At 39.6% G+C, this 22,865-nt stretch overlaps 1 protein-coding gene across 5 annotated transcripts; it reads right to left on the reverse strand.

The window, feature by feature from the left end:
- Positions 1-2,320: 2,320 nt before the first annotated feature.
- Positions 2,321-22,703, reverse strand: ZKSCAN8 (zinc finger with KRAB and SCAN domains 8). Of its 5 annotated transcripts, none has more exons than XR_011484010.1 (7): positions 22,407-22,703; positions 15,021-15,551; positions 14,229-14,370; positions 10,160-10,251; positions 9,713-9,836; positions 6,482-8,242; positions 2,321-3,667 (listed from the first exon to the last, which is right to left on the reverse strand). XR_011484010.1 is itself a non-coding variant. In XM_070456892.1 (7 exons), the coding sequence occupies exons 3-7, from the start codon at positions 15,435-15,437 to the stop codon at positions 7,281-7,283; spliced, it is 1,737 nt and encodes a 578-aa protein (XP_070312993.1). In that variant the 5' UTR covers positions 15,438-15,526; positions 15,611-15,714; positions 22,407-22,703; the 3' UTR covers positions 2,321-7,280. The 5 variants fall into 5 exon arrangements, 4 of the variants coding, with proteins under 4 accessions (XP_070312993.1, XP_070312992.1, XP_070312991.1 ...); XM_070456892.1 differs by adding an exon at positions 15,611-15,714 and having other exon boundaries at positions 2,321-8,242; positions 15,021-15,526; XM_070456891.1 differs by having other exon boundaries at positions 2,321-8,242; positions 15,021-15,523.
- Positions 22,704-22,865: the final 162 nt, after the last annotated feature.

Here is a 22,865-nt window from a genome sequence, read left to right on the forward strand (position 1 = left end):
TAGTACTTATTTCCAATCATTTGCTGTTTCTCCCTTTTGTTTGGGATGGCAAGCTGAGGGATTTGGTGGGCATTGATTCCAAATGTACCAGGTGTACACGTTGTTAACGTGATTCAATAAAACTCTGAAGACCTCAGGAAAGATTGGGGTTATAACCCCAAGAGTAGTTCCAAATGTGTACTCTAGCAGCAGTAAGTCGTTAAGAAAAACCCTTCGACGGGAGGTTGCATCTGGGGTTATTGCTCACCGTCCCGCCTCTCGAGGTTCACGCCCAGATCCACCCCGGCCCGCCCAGGGAGAGGGAATCCAAGGGATTGCAGCTGAGCAGTGCCCGCCACACTACCGTCGAACAGCAGAGAACCCTACTGCAGCCAGAGAAGTAACCAGCTTCGAGAATTCCTCGTGGGCGGAAGTCTCTCATCACTTCCGGGGCGGGGCCTCGCTTATATCCTGACTTGCAGCCCTGGGTCCGGGGGCCAACTGCAGGTTTCGTCCCTACTCATTTTTGTGAGAGCCTCTGACCGTAGTTTTCGCAAGATTCGCAATTCCTGCCTCACCCGTCACGAAGGTGGTTTTTTTTTAACTTCCTGATTTTACCCAGGGTAGAACCAGCCTTGAATATTGGAATTTAAAGACTGAAGCTGGGAAAGGGCATCTCCAGTGTTACAGGATGCCTAAAACCGACACCCTGGACGGCAGGAGCGCCGGTTTTCATCGTTAGTGTTCTGAATGCCAATGCTGCACATCCTGTGTGCTTTCTTCAAGATTACGGACCGACCTGAGAGAGCAAGACCTTCAAAAAGCGGCTGCAATACTGCAAAATCCCTTGGACTACTCAGGCGTTCATTAGAGAATTTAACTCAAGACACCAGTGTACTGGTTTGGTCATACAAGCTGATAAAAGTAATAATTCCTAAAATGAAACACTACAAGAGGCGGCACTAAGTATGAATACATTCTATGGTACTGGATGAATCAAGAACATAAAACAAGGGTCATAACTAGTCAAAGAGGTAAAGCCTCCGGAAGCCTGGATTCTGTTTCCACCTGTACCATTAACTTAATGGATCACCTGGTGCAAGCCACATGACCTCTTTGGACCTTCCCTTACAGAATAATAGACGGGAAAATGATTTCAAGTCACTTCCAAACCTAGCATTCTAGACTAATTAAACACATCAGAGCACAGTTATTTCTTTGATGTATTATACTTATTTTTCTAACTCTGGGATTGATCCTTTTAAAACCTGTCAAAAGTACCATTGAGTTGCAAAAAGAGACTAGTTTTTAAAAAGTCTTCTTTTACACTACTTAATTTCTTAATTGTATTTCTGACTAGCCATATTTCCCCCTACATGTATCGTCTTAAGCAGGATTAACAGAGTATGTTAAAAACTTTATGTGGGTCTGCTTGGGGTTTCGTTAGGAAGTTAGCAGTCATTCCTGTCTAGTGGCTGCCCAAGGGGTGGTTAAGTGTCATGTGTTGTCCCCAAAGCTAAATCTTTGATTTGCAGGCTCCCTGCTAAAGATAGGCCCCAGTGTTTTATCTTTCATTTTATGGGAATAAGCAAGATACAGAAGGCTAAAACTAGACTTGTACTCCTACACCACCTTCCACTTTGGAAGGCAGATCTGATGCTGAGAGCAACCTTAAAACATACATGTATGTTGCTGTGAAGTCCAAACATTAAGGCTTTCATAATATTACAAACTATAAAATATATAAACAGATTCTCATAAAGCTTGGCATAGCTGATTTTTCTAATTGTAAAAAAAATCTAGTATTTTCTCTCTCTTCTTTTTGCTATATACCTTAAATATACCTATACTAGGGTTTCTCAGGCACTATTAAAACATATGGAAATTGGGAATGTTTTCTTTTGTGGGGGCTGTCCTGTGCACACAGAACGTTTAGCAACATCTCTAGTGTCTATCCATTAGATGCCAGTGGTATCCCAGCCATCCCTTGATAGTACAATCAAAACTGTCTCCAGACATTGCTAAATTTCTCCAGTTAGGAACCAATGGTCTACTTGAGACACAAAAAGCCTATTTTCAAGCACTTTTGCAATGATAAGCAGTAATCTTAATAGAGTTTCCTATTTTCCTTCTTAACCAACAAACAAATCTGAACAAATGAAAAGTTTCACATTTCAACTTTTCACACATACCCTCCTAACATTTAATTTTTTTGTCTTCCATCTTGAATGCAGTTATTGACGTATAATGAAAATGGGTCTGTGCATAAAATGAAGAGACATATATCCTTGAAAGCAGTGTAAATATTTCTGTAGATAGAACACCATAAACAATGCACACAGTAATTTGACAAGCATTTATTAAACGCCTACTATGTGCTCAGCACTGTACTAGGCACTAAGGGGTGCGGAGATACAAATGTAAAAGTTATTATTCCTGCCCTCAAGGAGCTTACAATTTAATTTTGGAAATAAATACAAACATGAAACTACAATACAGAGTGCTAGAAAATAATTACAAAACAACATATTAGTAAGTGCATGGACCACACTACAAATTTAAAGGATCAGTGCTGAGGCAGCACAGAATAAGGGTGAAATCATCAGGGAGAGCTCACTCAGAAGATATAATGGAAGCTAGTCTTTGCAGGGAGTAATGAACATGAGCTGGGGCCAAAGAAAAATCTAAGCAAAAGGAACAGCATGAGAAAGGCACAGAGGCAAGGGCTTTATAAGACATCAGTGGAAGGTCACAGGAAGTGTGACTATGATGAATCAAGGTGAATATGCTAGAGAGAAATGAGGCTGAGGCAGATTAAACTTGAGGACAAGGTAATAGAGGACAAGGTCCTATCACTGCTCTGATAGGAATTACCTGATGTGAAAATTATCTTGATTATCTTGTGAAATGAGACATCAGAAAAATGGAGTTTGAGGAAGACAATCTTGGAAGCAAACAAGGTGGGAATCTTGGGAGTAAGAAAACTGAAAAGGAAGAATTACAATAACCTGGGCCTCAGATGATATGTATCTGCAGAGAAGGATACGAAGAAATGGCAGAAACAAGGGAAGGGGAAAAAAAAATCCAGCCTCAAGGAGAAAACTAAGAATTGGAACAACTTAATAAGATATTGGACATGAACAGTGAAAACCAGAAAAAAGACTAAAAGACCACTCCAAGATTGGGATAAGAAATATGAAGGGTAGTGAGTCTGTTAAGGGTAAAGATGTTAACCAAAGATGCCTATTTAAAAGGAGAATGGTGGTTGGGGACACAGTAACAAGTTCTGTCTGCAAATACCAAGTTATATAAGTACCTGTGGAAAAGTTCACAAGTTAAGAGACAACCTATAGGGTAGAAAATATTAAGTTACTGAAATACAGAAGTATAATCCAATGGATAAAGAGGAGTATAGAAAAAGTAGTGAATAAAATTAAGACAAGGATATTTTTTTTCAGTGGAGAGGAGGAAAAAAAGATGCATAGAGAAAAGCTAAAAGTGAAGAAAATCGACCAACTCTCAAAGGAGAATTCCCAAGATGCAGGGTCAATTCAAAAATTATGAAATGTAAGAAGGACAAGAATTGTGGCCTTCCTGGCAGTCCAATGGTTAAGACTCTGTATCCACTCTGCATCCCAGGGGGCACAGGTTCAACCACTGGTCAGGGAACTAAGGTCCCACATGTTACCTGGGTTGGTCAAAAAAAAAAAAAAGGATAAGAGCTAAGAAAAGGCATTAATATTTATCCACTGGTGATTCTGAGGACATTTCAGTGGCGTGAGTACAAAAGCCAAAAATGAGTTTTAAGAATGCATTAATGAGGAAATGGGGTTTAACAACAGATGACATGTTTGAAAAACCATGAATGACAGAATAAGAAAATGGTAGTTGGAAATGAGCAGTAAAATTGAAGCTTTTACACATCTTATGCTGTAGATGAACTTACTGTTGTCATCCTAAATGTCCATTTGCCTGGCCTAAGACATGGATATTTCATTTTCCCCCATAATGCTACTTTCCCTGGGGCAGTTTAGAGAGAAATGTATTTGAGTTATAAGTTACTGCTTTTCCTCCCAAGTTTTAAACATATTTTACTTGTAGAATTTAGTTTTCTAATGCTACAAAGGACCAAAATTATCAACATTTAAAGATGACATAATAATAAACCAAAATGACATTTTCAACCAATTTTCCAGTAATTGTAATGGATTTGCACTATATTGCCTATTTTCTTCCCCACTAACTTTTCAGCTAAGCCTCAGTTTCCTCATCTATAAAATGGAGGATATCATAAGATATCAAAATATCTATCAATAAGCATGAGAAATAGGGTTTGACACATAGTAAGTGCTCAATAAATAAAAGCAATATCTAGACCCTCAGAACCAAGAATAAAACTAACTGTTCTATATGGGAATCAACCACGACCACCTTACTCAATGCAGAAAATCTTTGAAACCTAAGATGTCTCTCCTAGGACCGCGTTGGATGGCAACTGTTACGGAAGAACCACTTTATTATGCCAGGTCTTAAAAAGTTGAGTATAGGGGAAGAAAGTACTGGTGAACAGTTAATTTCAGATTACAAGTATAAAAATAGAATCTGCAGGATAAAGGAATTTAGTGCTGTCACTCATAGTTAGGAGCTCAAAGTAAGGTCATACAGACTGATCAATGCTAAGAGTGAAAACTGTAGACTAAGAAAGGACTTCTACTTATGCCCACGAAGAAACAACAGCCCTTTTCTGCTGTCGCGAACTATTTGGCTACATCTATAGGTGTGCTGAATCAGCCTTGACATATATTGTTCTATCAAGTCATAGTCTTTTCTCACATGCATCCCAGTGTAATACTCATCTTTCTGGTCATATTTTCTTTTCTCTAAATTTCTGCCAGATGCTCAGTAATTCTAAGAGTTAAGTAATCTGGCTATACATTACTTTGAGTGATGTAAAGAGACGTTAGCTGGTACATCTGCAAGTCATTTCAATACCATGGTGCTCTGCTAACAGCTTTCACTGGAAGACTACTGTTCCTCTGAACTATTTGGGAGGAGTGTGTGCACACATGCACATGCATACACACACTCTCCCTCTGACAACACACCCATCCTGTATGATATTTGTACACAGGTAACATTGGCCTCAGGCAGGATTAGTATTTTATAGAAAGTAAGGCACGACTGAAGCAGAGAGCAAAGATCTAGAGACAACTAGATTTGTTTCTGGTTTCTTATAATTTCAAGTACAAAGGAGTTAGGAATAGTAATCTATAGGCTAAAAAGAGGGAAAGCAGAGGGAGAAGAGAGGATAAGAAAATAAAAGATAATGAAAAGCATTGTTTTGAAAAAGTTAACCAAGGAAACCAGGATGACAAATGACACGTGGATATCAATGGCTCAATGAAATAGGTGTAGATAACTTTGATGTGATCAGTAATCAATATGGGCCATAGTGGGGTACAGAAGGGATGTTACAGGGAAGGAATTTATGATCCAAAAGGCAGACCTCTATGATGTATTATTTTATGACTGACTTTTAAAAACATTAATCATAAAACATTATTAGTAAGTGCAGTCCCTGTTCAGGATAGTCACAGTGTGAAAATGTATAATTTCTCTTGGAGCTTTCATCACAATGTGTTTCATATTCTTCTGAATAAGATTAATGGAATCAATTCCCATTCTGAAAGGTGATTTTGGAAATAGTTAAAAGTTACTCAATTCCAAATATGGTGAATAAGTGCATAACCAGATGGTCAAAGATGAGATGAAATTAAAGAGTAATAGAGTGTTTTTCTTGAATGATGTATTAAATGGGAATCTTAAGAGTGTTCCAAATATCTAGAGGAGTGGTAGTACTTGGAATAACAGTACTATTAGAATAGCTAGAACTGCCCAATTTAAAAAGACAACCCATGTTTGGATTCTTGTGTAAGTTCTTGGTGGTAATAAACCAGCCTCATTACTTTATACAGTATCCCTTGGTATACTGAAAGCTTCAATGATGAATTATAGTGCCTGGTGATGATGAGTTTAATATTGTGTCTTTGCTGGATTATAGAGGGAATGCACCAGAATTCAGAAGAAAGAGGAATTGTTAGGTGAAGTACTCAACCGATGAACACTGTAGATATGTAAAGCTAATGGCAAGAAACAGATAAAGAGTGAGTGAGGTGCTGAGGCCATCTAAGGAAGTGGGTTCAAGGTAAAGCAAGAGTGGCAGACCATCTAGTCAGGGGGTTTGTGCAGACTGACAGGAACCTGAGACAGCAGTACTGTGATGGACCAAAAGAGATGAGTGTACATTCTTTGCAGGATTTTTATGTCTTCTTCAAGCACCTCTGTCTTTGTCTCCTGTGTGACGCCTTAATGAGGATAGTATAAATACCTATTTGTACCACAGTGTACAGTGGGAAGGTGGAAAGGAGAGTCAGATTACCAAAAGGTGTAAACCATCCAAGCTCAAGAGCAGCCGAGCTGCTGCTGCTGAGTCTCCACTCACCTCTTTCTCTGCATCATTCCCACAACCATCACTAATGCGTCCACTTCCTTTGCTGACACAGGTACTGGGGCTGGGGGTGGTGAAGGATACGTATGGATGCTCAGTGACTCAGGGGAGTCAGTGAAGGTGATATATGAAGAAAAATGCTGGAGTGCTGTTAAAAATATAGCATTCTGAGTTTGCATGGGAATATGGATTTCCACTATCAGGAGCATTAGAATAAAATAAAATGTACACTCAAGCATAAATACATTAAGTGTTTATAAAAATTCCCCTAGAACTAGGAGCTCAGAAAGTTAAATATAAGTGTAAGTCTCATACAGAGGCTGCTTCAAACTCTAAAACAGCTTCTTAGATCAGATTAGGAGCACAAAATGCACCTTTAGGGGAATAAATGGGAGACAGGGATCACAGGAGATCGGAAGAAGAGAGAAACTAGAAGGAGTAGCTACTCTCAAACCTACAGCTACTCACCAAAAAGACAAAGTTAAGTGCCTCAAGCCACACAAGCAATTTTTCTCTAATGCTATTTTAAGCTTCTAAAGGATCAGACCATCAGGAGCTCCACTCTATCAGACACCTCCTAAGATAGTCAAGCTAATTAAATTGTATCAAGGCACTGGACCCAAACTACTGAAGAGCTATTCTAACTTTGCCACCCCTATCAATCTGACCCTAGATAAGGTTGTAATGATGTTGAACTTTCTGCCCTTTTTTTTTTAAACAGTGAAAGAACTCTCACCAGCACATGGTTCCTCTAATGTTGAATTAACGCCCAATCTACAACTGAAGTTTTTCCCTAAACTCCTGTGGATTCAGATTTTTCTCCACTGTGGATTCTTTGATGTCGAATGAGACTTGACCTCTGAATAAAGGCTTTCCCACACTCATTACATTGATAGGGTTTCTCCCCTGTGTGAATTCTCAGATGCTGAATGAGGCCAGTGTTCCCATTGAAAGCTTTCCCACATTCTTTACATTTATAGGGTCTTTCTCCAGTGTGGATTCTCTGATGTTCAATAAGGCCTGACTTTTGACTGAAGGCCCTCCCACACTCATTGCATTTGTAGGGTTTCTCCCCAGTGTGGCTTCTCTGATGGCCAATAAGATGTGAGCTCCGCCTGAAAGTTTTCCCACACTCATCACACTCATAGGGCTTCTCCCCAGTGTGGATTCTCTGATGTCCAATGAGGTGTGAGCTATGACTGAAAGCTTTCCCACACTCATTACATTCATAGGGTCTCTCCCCACTGTGGATTCTCTGGTGCAGAATAAGGCCTGCACTCTGACTGAAAGCTTTCCCACACTGATTGCACTGATATGGCTTCTCCCCAGTATGGATTCTCTGGTGCAGGATCAGGCCTGTGTTTTGACTGAAGGCTTTACCACACTCCTTACAGTGGTAGCGTTTTACTTTGTTGTGGATATCCTGGTGGGAAAGAAGGGCTGACCTGTAACTGAAGGCTTTACCACACACATTACACTGATAGGGTTTCTCCCCAGTGTGGATTCTCCAGTGACGAACAAGGCCTGAACTCTGAGCAAAGCTCTTCCCACATTCATCACATTTATGTCGTCTCTCTTGGGTGGGATTTCCCCGCTGCCTCTCTAATGAGCCCAGAAGGTCTCGGGCTTCTCCAGGCTCAAGACCCCCGATAACATCCCCGTTGCATTTGGCAGCTGTCTCTCCATGTGGTTGGATTCCAGTAGATATTACCTGTTTTGAAGTTAATTCCCTGTTCTCATTCCTGGTCTCACCACCTGGAATAAAAATGTAATAAACATCAAGTGAATGTCACTTCCTAGTCTCTATGTTAGGAAAAAGAAATCAAACAGAGGAAAGAAACATACACATGGAGGTTAAGAGTAAATGAAAAGCTTCCATCTGTCTCCAAAATGCCTTCATTAATATGGGGAGAAAGGAGCAGGGACAAACTGAAGTACCACATACGCCAACTAGGGAATAACTGCCGTCAAGAAATAGGGTTGTTGGAAGGAGGACTAAAGTAGAGATGGAATCCCCTGAGGAGAATCAGAAATTGGGGAGTGAGAAGGAATATGGAACTACAAAAAGATCTAATGAGTGAAGTAGGAATGAAAAAAGCCCCAGTCATTAAAAGGGAGGAGCACAATGGGTCTAAGTATGAGAGATCTATGTGAATGCAGAGAGCACCAAAAGATTTCAGTATCCAACTGGCAAAGAGACCAATACCCAGTCTACGGCCATACCACCCTGAATGCGCCCGATCTTATCTGATCTTGGAAGCTAAGCAGGGTTAGGCCTGGTTGGTACTTGGATAGGAGACCAATACTCAGTTACAAGCTGTAAGATAAGTCCTAGATAAGAGAGTAAAAAAGTTTCCTTTTATTTTTAAAATTAATTTTTTTCTGGTTATTTTTTATTGAAGTACAGGGAATTCATAAAATTGTTTGCTTCAGGTGTATGGCAAAGTGATTAAGTTACACGTGTGTGTGTGTGTGTGTGTGTGTGTGTGTGTGTGTGTATACTCTTTTTAAAATTCTTTTTCGTTATAGGCTATTATAAGATACTGAATATAGTTTCTGAATATTGTTGTTTATCTATTATATACATGGTAGTGTGTATCTTAAACCCATATATCCCATATTCCTAATTTATCCCTTCTCCCACCTTCCTCCTTGGTAACCGTAAGTTTGTTTCTGTTTTGTAAATAAGTTCATTTGTACTATTTTTTAGATTTCACTATTTTTAGATTCTCTGACTTACTTCACTTAGTGTGATGATCTCTAAGTCCATCCATGTTGCTATAAATGGTATTATTTCATTCTTTTTACAGCTGAGTAATATTCCATTACATGCACACACACCCCCACCCACCCAACCTCCACACCTTTATTCATTCATCTGCTGATGGACACTTAGGTTGCTTCTATGTCTTGGCTACTGTAAATAATGTTGCACTGAACATGGCGGTGCATTTCTTTTTAAATTAAAGCATCTGTCTTCTCTGGATATACATCCAGGAGTGGGATTGCTAGATCATATGGTAACTCTATTTTTAGTTTGTTAATGAACTTCATAATATTTTCCACAGTGGCCACAAAAGTTTCCTTTCAGAACTCCAGAAGTCTCAATATTTTCTCTCTCTGATGGATCCTGAGTTTAAACTCAACTATGTCTTTCAGAAAGCTCAAAGCTACTGTCCACATAAACAAAAGATTTTTAACAATAACAACCAGAGCTCTCCTTACCCAGGGAGAACATGTTTCTATAATTCTCTGGCCTGTTATCTCTACTCAGATCCTTCTGGGATGAATCAAGAAGCCATTCCTCTCGAATTAGGGACACAGCCATGTCTTCGATCTTCTCTAAAGTCTGAAACAAAACAAGATGCTCATTTCGGGGCTGGGACTGTTCCACAGCTTAAACCTAGAGTATCAGAGAGACCCATCAGGGGTGGAGAGGATCATGACATGAGAAAGTACCATGTAAAGTGATCTGCGAAGCTAGCTGGGAAGAGCAGGAAAATGCATCGGATTTACTGGGGCGGGGGTAGGGCAGAATCAAGGATCCATCTGTCTCTATGCATTAGAATGTGGAGCAAGTAAGTACTGCTACAGACAGTCTAGACATGGGGTAGATGCCACAAACACTCTGAGTAGAGCTATGAGGTTTCAGTGAGAAGAAGTACAACTCACCTGGAACCCTGCTGTAAGCAGTGTAGCTGTCATCTCCTGGTCTCGAGGACTTCCTTTCTGGGAAGGGGTAGGACTCTGTGAAACTGATATGACTAGGAGAGGAGAAAGGAGCCATGAATGAGACCGGCCTTGTCCTATGATTATAGGAACCAGCACTAACACATTCCAAAATTTTGTATATTTCAGCAGATATGCATGCCAAAGATTTTGCATATGAAATTCTGTTAGTCTTGGACTATGTGTCTAGACCTATGGTTGCCCACGAAACATTGTACTTTGATGGTCCACTCAGCTTGAAGCTACGTGTCAAAAATAGAATGTTTACTGGTTTCCTAACAGGAACTGCTTTACAATTTCTTCTCTACCATCAAAGCTGTAGTCCATTCTTGTGCTTGTACACAGTATTTCTTTAGGTCCTAATCTTTTGTCAAACTGAATATGGTAACCAATCTATCTCTACTAACTCTATCACTTTTTTGAAATGTCCACTATGACTGCCAGTATCTGCTTCCTGTAGATACCAGACAGGGTAATAAAAAAATCAAAAAGGACTACTGGGTCTTGCACAGCAGGTATTAGAATTTTACTTAAGAACTGTTTTAGAAACATTAAAAATCTAATAATTTAAGACAAACTATGAAACCACATAAATAAAAAAATAAGAAACACAGTACGATATGAGACTAGAACATTTTATCTTGTTCTATAGAAAAGTAAGAAAATTCACAAAAATTATGGAGAAAAGTCAACAGGACGCAGGAGTCAGATGGAAGAGGCCTCTTATGGTCAACTCTGAGACAATTTAAACATCAAAATAAAGAGAATAACAGAAAGAAAAAAAATGAATTTGAATACATATTGATAAATTAAAAAATGAAAACAAAATAAAATGGGGGAAGGAGGGAACACTTTCCATTACAATAAACAAATAAATATGAGGTAGTGACCAAAACCATTCCAAAGAAAAAGAAATGAAAGAAGGCAAAATGGTTGTCTGAGGAAGCTTTACAAATAGCTGAGAAAAGAAGAGAAGTGAAAAGCAAGAGAGAAAGGGAAAGATACACCCAACAGAATGCAGAGTTCCAGAGAATACCAAGGAGAGGTAAGAAGGTCTTCTTTGATGAACAATGCAAAGAAGTAGAGGGAACAATAGAATGGGAAAGATTAGAGATTTCTTTAAGAAAACCAGAGATATCAAGGGAACATTTCATGCAAGGATGGGCATGACAAAGGACAGAAACTAAGAGGGGCAGAGGAGATTAAGAGAAAGTAAGAATACACAGAAGAACTATACAAAAAAGATCTTAATGACCCAGATAGCCACGGTTGTGTGGTCATTTATCTAGACCTGACAACCTGGAGTGTGAAGTCAAGTGGGCCTTCGGTAGCATTACTACAAAGCTAGTGGAGGTGATGGAATTCTAGCTGAGCTATCTAAAATCCTAAAAGATGATGCTGTTAAAGTGCTATACTCAGTATGTCAGAAAATTTGGAAAACTCAGCAGCGGCCACAGGATTGGAAAAGGTCAGTTTTCATTCCAATCCCAAAGAAGAGCAATGCCAGAGAATGTTCAAATTACTGGACAATTGTGCTTATTTCACATGCTAGTAAGGTAATGCTCAAAAATCCTTCAAACTAGGCTTCAGCAGTACGTGAACTGAGAACTTCCAGATATACAAGCCAGATTTAGAAAAGGCAGAGGAACCAGAGATCAAATTGCCAACATTCACTGGATCATACAGAAAGCATGGGAATTCCAGAAAAACACCTATTTCTGCTTCCTTGACTAAGCAAAAGTCTTGGACTCTGTATCTGGCAAACTGTGGAAAATTCTTAAAGACATGGGAATATCATACTATCTTACCTGTCTTCTCAGAAACCTGTTTATGGGTCAAGAAGCAACAGTTACAATCTTACATGGAACAACTGACTGGTTCAAAATTGGGAAAGGAGTATAACAAGGCTGTATACTGTCACTCTGTTTATTTAACTTATATGCAGAGCACATCATGTGAAATGCCAGGCTGGATGAATCACAAGCTGGAATCAGGATTGCTGGAGAAACATCAACAACCTCAGATATGCAGATGACACCACCCTTATGGCAGAAAGTGAAGAGGAACTAAAAAGCCTCTTGATGAGAGTGAGAGGAGAGTGAAAAAGCTGGCTTGAAACTCAACACTCAAAAAACTAAGATCATGGCATCCAGTCCCATCACTTCATGGCAAATGGAAGGGAAAAAATAGAATCAGTAACAGATTTTCTTTTCTTGGGCTCCAAAAATCACTGTAGATGGTAACTGCAGCCATGAAATTAAAAGACGCTTGCTCCTTGGAAGGAAAGCTATGACAAACCTAAACATCATATTAAAAAGCAAAGACCACTTTACTGACAATGGTTTGTATAGTCAAAGCTATGATTTTTCCAGTAGTCATGTATGGATGTGAGAGTTGGACCAGAAAGAAGGCTGAGTGACAAAGAATTGATGATTTCAAACTATAGTGCTGGAGAAGACTCTTGAAAGTCCCCTGGACTGCATGGAGATCAAACCAGTCAATTCTAAAGGAAATCAACACTGAACATTCATTGGAGGACTGATGCTGAAGCTGAAACTCCAATACTTTGGCCACCTGATGTGAAGAGCCTGGAAAAGACACTGATGCTGGGAAAGACTGAAGGCAAAAGGAGGAAAAGGGGCAATAGAGGATGAGAGGGTTAGATGGCATCACTGACTCAATGGAGATGAATCTGAGCAAACGCCAGGAGAAAGTGAAGAATAGGGAAGTCTGGCATGCTGCAGTCTATGGGGTCACAAAGAGTTGGACATGACTTAGCGACTGAACAACAATGATAGAAAATAATCACTTTAGCAATTCTTGATTCAATGAAGGAGCATCAACAAATACTAAAACTAGTGTTTCAGCAACAAAAGTTTGATGAAGACCAGGGTATTTACTGATACACAGACTCAAGAGTATATCCCCAGAAATTACTCATTAATTACAAAGGGAAAAACAGTAACAAAAACCTAGCAAGAACAACCTTAAGCAAGTCATTGAAAAAAAACACTACCAACAATAGACAAATTCCTGTCATATTCCTGAGAAGGATACAAAATCACTTGTGAGGTGCTCCTGCCAAATAGACACAAATTGAATCTAAATATGAGAAAACATCATACAAACTCAAATTGTTGTCATTCTACAAAATAATTGACTTGTACTCTTCACAAATTCAAGATTATGGAAGGCAAAGAAAGGCTGAGGAACTAGTCCAAGTAAAAGGAGACTAAAGAGACAGGACAACTAATTACAAAGTGTGATCCTGGACTAGACTCTGGAAAAACTTTGGGACAGCTGGCAAAATATGAATATTTTGTTTTTTTTTTTTATTTTAATTTTACTTATTTTTGGCTGTGCTGGGCCTTTCTTTGGTTGTGGAGAACAGGGGTTTCTGTCTAGTTTCGGTGCCCGACCTTCTCATTGCAGTGGCTTCTCTGGTTGCAGAGTACAAGCTCTAGGGCTCCAGGGCTTCAGTAGTTGCAGCCCCCAGGCTCTAGGGCACAGCATCAATAGTTGAGGCACATGGGCTTAGTTGCTCTGCGGCATGTGGGATCTTCCTGGATCAGGGATTGAACTCATGTATCCTGCATTGGCAGGCAGATTCTTTACCACTGAGCCATCAAGGAAGCCCCTGAATATTTTCTAACTGTGATCAATTCATTGTGGTATCTATGAAAATGCTCTTGTTTAAGAAAATACATACTGAAATACAAATAAAATGGCATGTGATACCAACAAAATCTAAAAATGCCTATGCAGTAAATACACTGTGGTAACAGAAATATATGAATCTATAAAATCCCCAAATTCTTTCATTTGTTCTTGAATTTACCACTGGGACTGACAGTCTGTATTTGAAGTCTAGATGAAATTGAAATCAGATCTTATGACCAGTCTGTAAACAGCAGATTCTAGTTCTTGGTTCAAGGAACTAGACAGGTGTCCTGAATGTACTTTCTTTCCTTTTCACTTCCTCACTCCTCATCAGTGAAATCTGGCTCCTCACCTCTATTATGTGGCCCTTGGAGCACTGGAGATTTGTGCTGCATTGCCACAGGCTGGAGCTGAGTATCTGGAGGCTCCGATGCAGATTCTGAATGCATCACCTCCTCCCAGAGTACCCTATGTCCATGTGCACGAGCTGGGACCTAGAAACAAGACAGTTGCATTACAAGGAATTCCTCTGAGAAATGAAGTGAACAATGTAAGAAAAAGCACATCTAAAGGAATATATGTGGGGGGAGGAAAAAGAAGAATCTTAATTACTTCCAAGGGGCAGTAAGGAACACAAACATGCTGATTCACACAGAAAGGCATCATTTCTGCTTAGCACTGAAGAAAAAGATTTCTGCTGATGCCCTCCTTGACGCACAAAATGCTGACACTTTGTACTCTCAAGAAAGGACAAAAATGATAAACAGCAACTTAAAGCAGTACTCTTCAGTAGAAAAAATTTTTGATAAGGAACTAGGAAATCTGAGTTCTGGCCTCAGATCTATCTTTAGTTATTTGGTTGCCCCTGGAAAATAAATTAAGTTCTCTATGCATCAGTTTCCCATCTGGCAAACAGAACAATAATACAACTGCAGGGATGTTATGAGGATAAAAAAAATGGATTTATATCCTTTACAAGAATAAAAAGAACTCTAGAGATAGAAGCCATGCCACACTAAAACTATTTTCATTCTCCTATAACAAAACTCATGCTCAGCATTTATTCTCCCACTTTGTATCAATGTCCCTCCACCCAGCTCCCTGGACTCTCACAGTCACAGCATGCCCACCTCCTTCTACGTACCGGCCGTCCCAATATATCAATTTGCCTTTCCAAGTCCTCCAGTAGGGTCACCACTTCCTCTCCATTCTCTAGCTGATGTTCCTTCACCAGAGTCTGGAGCTCCTCAGGCAGGATGGTCAAGAACTGCTCCAGCACCAGCAGCTCCAGGATCTGCTCCTTGGTGTTCAAATCGGGCCTCAGCCACTGATGGCAAAGTGCGCGGAGTTGGATCAGAGCTTCTCGGGGTCCTAGTGTCTCTTGGTAGCATAACTTCCTGAAGCGTAGGCGGAACAGCTCTTGGCCAGGAGGGTTATTTTCATGTAGACTTGATTCCTGGTCCCAACCATGATCTTCCTCTACCTTGACAATTACAAGGTCCTCTTCAGGAACCTGATTTGGTGGGGATGGGGCTAAAGACTTTCTTGATTCTGCTGCCATTTAGGGCCAGAAAAGCTCAGGAGACTCGTTTCTACTACCTTCTTTATCTTCTTAAGAACCTTCTGAGGGCCTCTTCTTTAAGGGTACTTCTTTGGGGACAGAAAATGACAAATACTGTAAAGGCAAGCCAAAGGTCACAATAATTTACTGAGATATCTTAACAAGTTCCCTACCATGACATGGATGTAATTTAAGTGATCCTCTCCAGAAATAACTCCTTGCCTTCTTAGCCTTCTGCCATGCCAATTCCATCTGGGAATTCCTTCTGCTTTCTCTCCTGGGAATGTGGAACATGGCTAAACAAAGTCAGGAAACCATGTAGACTGGGTCTAATTGAAATTCCATCTTTAATCTCATCTGACACTCAGAGGTGCTGATTCGATTCCTTTCAGCATTTGCTCTATCAGCTATACTGTTTTGACACAAAGAAGCTCTTAGCCTGCCCCTCACTCTCAACATGAGACTAATTTCCACATAATCCAGCTCAAGGTATTGTCAAGAAAGGTCCTAACACTTTCCTCTTCTCCACTTAACATTCGTTATCCCACATGTGCTCCACGCCCCCACCCCACTCCCAACCCCCCTCGTCTCCACATTAACTTCTACTATGGACTTTATTTCAAGTTCTGTAAAGTCTTCTCTGGGGCACAGGTCCTGCACCTCTAAGGAACCCCGATGCCCTATCAACACTTGCAACCCCCAAATCTAGTCCCACAAACTAATGACACAGAATTTTTTAGAAATAAAATCATACAGTATGTAGCCTTTTGAGTCTGGCATCTTTCACTCAGCATATTGTACTTGAGTCATCAACGTTAGTATATGTATCAGACGTTTACTCCTTATATAGCATGGCACGGCAAGCATTCACCAGTGGACTTCCTATGACCATTTGCTTCAGTCGTGTCTGACTCTTTGTGACCCTAAGGACCACAGCCCGCCAAACTCCTCTGTGCATGGGATTCTCTAGGCAAGAATACTGGAGAGGATTGCTGTGCCCTCCTCCGGGGGATCTTCCCAACCCAGGGATAGAACCTGCGTCTCTTACATCTCCCGCATTGGCAGGTGGGTTCTTTACCACTAACGCCACCTGGCAAGCCCTCTCATTCCTTATATGGATAAATGTTTACCCATTCTCTAGTTTAGACTATCTCAGTTGCTTCCAGTTTTTGATGATTACAAATGAGGCCACTATAAATATCTGCATATGAATTTTTGTGTGAACATTTCTCCTTGGTAAATATCCATAAAAAAAACTGCTGGGTCATAAGCTAAGTATATGGATAACTTTATGAGAGACTGCCAGACTGTTTCCCAAAGTGGCTATAATACTTTGCATTCCACAAGCAATATGTGAGAACTGCAATTGTTCTACATTCTGACCAGCATTTGAAACATGCACATACACATATATACACATAGATTTTGGTATTCTAAAAGACATAGTGGTATTTCATAAGGTTTTAAATTGCATTTCTCTACTGACTAATAATGCTGGGCATCCTTTTCTGTGCTTATTTGCCATTCATATAATTGGTCCTTCAAATCCATGGGTTCCACATCCCTGAATTCAATCAACCATGGATCAAAGATATTTGGGGGAAAAAAGTTCCAGAAAGTTCCAAAAGGCAAAACATGAATTTGCTGCACATCACCAACTTTGTAAATACAAAGCATTTATATTTTATTAGGGATTATAAGTAATCTAGAGATGATTTAAAGTATACAGGAGGATGTGTGTAGGTTATATGCAAAGACTATTATATTTTACATAAGACTTGAGCATCAACAAATTTTAGTATCCAAGAGGGTCCTGGACCCAATCCCCATGGATACCAAGAGACAACTGCATCTTCTTTGACTTTTTCCTATATTTAGAATTAGATTTTTTAAAATAATTGACTTTTGAGAATTCTTTACATATTTTGGATACAAGTCCTTTATGAAATATGTGACTTGCAAATATCTCCTCCTTTCCATTCTTTTAACAGTGCTTTTTTAAGAACAGAAATTCCTAATTTTTTGAAATTTAATTTGTCAACTTTTAGGGATTGTACTATTGTTGTCATATCTAAGAAGTTTTTGCTTAATCCAAGGACACAAAGATTATAGTTTAAATTTTTACTTTTAGGTTTATGATCGCTTTTAAGTTAGTTTTCATTCAGAGTTTGAAGTATGGATGGAGGTTCATACAGATATCAAATTGTTGCAGCACTATTTGCAGAAAAGATTTTTAAAAATTTAAGTATTGAATTGTCTTTGTATCTTTGTCAAGAATCAATGGACTGTATGTGTGGATCTCCTTTTGGAATCTCTATTTTGTTCCATTGATGTATATGTTATTCCTTTTGCCAATATGAACTGTCTTGACAGTTGTGGCTTTTTAAATCTTGAAATAAATTACTAAGAGTCCTGAGACTTTGTTGTTCATTTTCAGAATTATTTTAGTTTTTCTAGTTCTGTTGCCTTTTGATATAAATTTTATAACTGTTTTCTAAAAAAAAAAAAAAAAAAAACCACCAAAACTCCTGGAATAGGATTTGTGTTGATTCTATAGTTCAGTTGAGAGACAAGTGACACCTAAACAGTATTGTTTCCCATCTCATAAATGTGGTATGTCTGTCTATTTATTTAAGTTTTCTAATTTCTTTCATTAGTACTCAAACTACCTATTCTCAAAGGACTGGATGAAATGCTTTCTTCTTTAAAATCCTTTCTTAATGATTCCAATTTGAAGTGATTTCTCTCTTAGTCTACATATCTGTTACATAAGTATCACTTCAATGTTATTTTTGCCATAATTGTGTATTATTAGTTGCAAAGGAGTTTTGACTTTCTAACTTAATTCTATATTTCCTATGAGTAGAGATCTTTATCTTTTATCTTATTGATAGAATGGAATAAGATTAGAGGGCTATTATTTATAATACTCAACACAGACTGTACTTGTATTTGTTGAGCAGTTAAGTTTTACATAAAAGGCCCAAGTCTTTAGACTTCTTCAATTACAGGGGCTTGTTTCTTTGTGGGATATAAGTCTACGGCTTTCACCTTTGGTATCTGGCATCACTCTTGCCTGCAGTAGCAGTGTAAGTGATCTTTCTACCCTTGGTTATGCTCTTCATGTTCTATAAAGCTGCTTATTGTGGGCTGAATTGTGTTCCTCCAAGAAAAAATATGTTGAGGTACTAACCCTTGGTACTTGTGAATGTGACCTTATTTGGAAATAGAGTCTTTGCAGTTTTAATCAAATTAAGATGAGGTTATATTGGAGTGAAAGTGAAGTCGCTTAGTCACATCCAACTCTTTGCGACCCCATGGACTGTAGCCTACCAGGCTCTTCTGTCCATGGGATTTTCCAGGCAAGAGTACTGGAGTGGGTTGCCATTTCCTTCTCCAGGGGATCTTCCCGACCCAGGGATCGAACCCGGGTATCGGCATTGTAGGCAGATGCTTTTATATATTGGAGTAGGGTGGGCCTTTAAGCCAACATGATTAGTATATTTATAATAAGAGAAGAGACATGGAGATTGACACATACAAAGAGAAGGCCACGTGAAGACAGAAGACAGTCACGTAACTAAGAAGGCAGAGATGGAGTTATGCAGTTTCAAGTCAAGGAATGCCAAGGATTGTCAGTAACAATCAGAAGTTAGCTATCACATTGACCTTGGACTTCTGGCCATCGTAACTATGGGAGAATAAACTTCCGTGGAAGTCATCCAGTTTGTGGTACTACGTTACAGCAGCCCTACCAAACTAAATACACTGCTAGAGAGACTGTTTTAACACATATGTAATACAACTTACCTCCTTAAAATCTTTCAATAAGGAACTTAACTCTTCAGCACAGGAATGCAAGGCCCTTTATGATAGGTAAAACTGTTTTGCTTTATCTGCTATAAACTTTCCTTTACAGGGCTTCCCAGGTGGCTCAGAGGGTAAAAGCATCTGCCTACAATGCGGGACACCTGGGTTTGAGTAGGTAGAGACCAGAGATGTCATTAAACATCCTACAATGCATAACATAATTCTCCATAGAAAGAATGATCTGGTTAAAAGTGTCAGTGTTATTGCTGATAAACCCTAGTGTTGCAGAAATCACTGAACTCTAACTTAAAAGTCTCAGCTTATCTATTACCTTTTTTTTTTTCTATTACCTTTTAAATCAGGTCTTCCCTGTTGCCCCCAATCCTCAGCTGCCAACATCCCCCACCCTGGAAGATTAAGGTGCTCATTTTTGCCAAGTTATTTTTCGCAAGGTCTAGGCACAGGATTTATCACATTGTATACAGTATGTACTGCAAATGTCTGCCCATGGTCATGGTTTTTGTAACAGTGATCTTTTCTTTGTATCTCTTTGTAACTTACATTACATATTTGTAGGTCAGAAAGACCACAATGGCAACATTGTGGACAAGGGCCTGGAGAAAATGTAACTGAAGGCAGCACTGTAGAGAATAGAGAACAGCATAACTAAAGGAGGCATATCCAAAAGCAATTGGCAAGAAATGCTAATATCAAGATAAAATCACAGACCTGTAGTCCATCAAGGGAAAGAAGAGGTAGGCACTTAGAAATCAGATTACGTAGTGTTACTGACATGAGTCTTCAAGTCAGTATCTCTATCTTTCAAGCATCTGAGGCCAAGAGAATAGGGTAGGGTTCGCTCAACATCTCTCAAACTAATGAAACACAGCACTTTTTTTTCCAAAAAAAGCCCATACACACAAAAGTTTACTCTTCAGTGTTCATACATCAAACACCCTCCAAAGACCTCCAGGAAGGTTAAGAACCCCTACTTACAGAGTGTGGACAGAAAAGGAAGAGAATCTGAAAAATTATCTCTAAACTCAAGACAGACTGGTAATAACAGTTTACTCGCCAAACTGTACAGATGGAGAAACCAGGGAGCATGAGATAAGATTAAATATCGTGATTAACAACAAAGGGTTTAATTCATAGATAATAACTACAGAGAAGTGGGGGAATTTCCTGGTATAGAGATTTGAGGGAAGAGTGAAATCTCTCAGTCTCAGCAAAAGGCTGAGATTTTGTGGAGGGTTTGAGACAAGGGGTAAAGACAGACACTTTTGTTTTGAACACACAGGACCAACATCCATGGTTTTTAAAATAATTCATTTAAAAAGTCAATAAAAATTTAATAAATTCATTACTCTGGGACATGAATTCTAAGCTCTAATTGTTTTGAATGCATGGTCATAGTTTTACCATGTTTTCTTATGAATTTCCTAAAGTCAAGGTTCATCTTTAACTACTGAACTACTGGCCACCTTCCACCTTTTAATCAATACGCATCAATATTAGCTATTAAAAGTTTCGATGTTAAGTGTGCATCATTCAAGAACTTTACATTGCTGATGTTAAAATAGTAATATAGTACTAAATGATATTTTAAAAAGTCTCAACAGTGAAACTGATGGGAGTCATCTAACTATTAGGTTTGTTCATATTTCAAACCACATCAACCAACAAATCTTGTCCATTATCCATTTGATTATTCTTTTTAGTAGCTAATTTTCCTTTTTTGGTCTGTCCCTCTTCAATCAGACAGTTTTTGAAAGTTACAGCCTATAACCAAGTACAAAGATATGTACTACAAAATTAATGCACTATAAATAAAACACCTTCCTCTCAAACAGTTTTGTGTATATACCTCTGTATTTAAGTTGGTAAGCACCCTGTGGATAAAGACTGCTTCTTACATCCTCTTTTAAGAATACTCCATCAACTTTATTGATTTAGGAAATTAAAAAAATCTTTAAGGCTTCTTCTCCTCTTTAATGCAATAATCGTGTGAACTACTGAAGGCATGTTTTAACACCACTACCTTTTTAATAGATGAAGAAAGAATGCTTTCTTTATTTAGGTTAGTTTAAGTCTAATTTGGGATGTTTGGGAGCTGAAAATAAAACCAAGCAAAGGTATTTTCCAGGCTTTAAAAATCAAGGTGAAGCAAACACTGTGTTTTATAGGTATCTCAAGCTGTGTAAGTTGAATATTTTAACATCCACATTTTACACTTAACTACAGCAGAAATTCAAAATATGTATGCATTTGCTAAAACTATGATTACTACATAAGTATACTTAACTGAACTAATCAAACAACAGAAATATGTATTTTTTAGAAGTGGTAGTGACAAAGTTATTCATGAGTCACCTGAATTTCGGAAATGGGGCCCCCCTAAAGAGTTTTCAGGCATCTGCTTCAACTAGCTTTAATAAACAAAGTATTCTGAATAAGGTTGAACTTTATATTACCGAGAAGTCGTCAAAAACTGTTTCGTTGTACATTATCCAGTCAACGCACTGTCATTTTCTGAATACACTGCTGCTGCTGCTAAGTCGCTTCAGTCGTGTCTGACTCTGTGCGAACCCACAGACGGCAGCCCACCAGGCTCCGCCGTCCCTGGGATTCTCCAGGCAAGAACACTGGAGTGGGTTGCCATTTCCTTCTCTGAATACACTACAGAGAGCAAAACAAACTAAGCTGGAAAAACAGGTTTCCAAAGACAACTGGGGTTTCCAAAAACAAACAAACTATATATATATATATATATACACACACACACATATATATTTTAATGACAATTGTGACGGAAACGCAAAAAGCTAAATAAAAACAATTCAAATAGTGGACAGTGGTCAATAAAAGATAACAAAGGGACAGTTTTCTACTTTAAGTAAGACTGACTGCAAATAACACCACAAACGATTAGCGATGAAGAAAGCGTATCTTTACTGAAGGTTCCTTAGCAAAAATTTTGGGCACGCGGACTCGGCCTGCGCTGGCAACCAAAGCGACCCTTAACCGACCGAATCACCCCGGGGCGCAGACCTCGGCTCAGGGCCCCTCTCCAGACGCCTCAGGCTTGTCCTCAGCTGCGGCCTGGTCTGGCCACAAAGTGTTCCTGTTTCCTCCGGCCCAAGGTCCGATTGTACTCACCGTGCGTTCCAGGGGCGGCCCGCGGTGGGGAAGGGATGCTACAAACGGTGGACAGACGCAAAGGAACGGCTGCAAGAAGAAAGATGCGAAAGCAGTAGCCGGCCCGGGAACCTCCAGCCCCTAACTTCCAGACGTGAGGCACACCGCCGGCCAACATGCATCTTGCCCCAAGCCACTTCCGGGAGCTCTCTAGGAATCCTGGAGGTCTGAAAGCTCTATGGTCGGCCCAAAGAACCGACTGGGGCACCACGCCCCTCACAACCGAACGCTAGGGCTCGCTGTCCTCTAGCGTCTACGCGTCGCCGGGTTGCGCGCGGCTCTAAGGCGCCGGCAAAGTTGTGAGGAATAACGGATTGTGGTGTCACTTCCGCCTCCCATACTTGGCCCAAAGACCCCGCCCCGCAGGCTCGCTGGGGAGTTAAAGGTGCCCCGGAGAGCTGATCCGAGGGCTTGCAGAGG

The sequence above is a fragment of the Odocoileus virginianus genome, chromosome 27 (assembly GCF_023699985.2).
Source record: "Odocoileus virginianus isolate 20LAN1187 ecotype Illinois chromosome 27, Ovbor_1.2, whole genome shotgun sequence".
Classification (NCBI taxonomy): domain Eukaryota; kingdom Metazoa; phylum Chordata; class Mammalia; order Artiodactyla; family Cervidae; genus Odocoileus; species Odocoileus virginianus.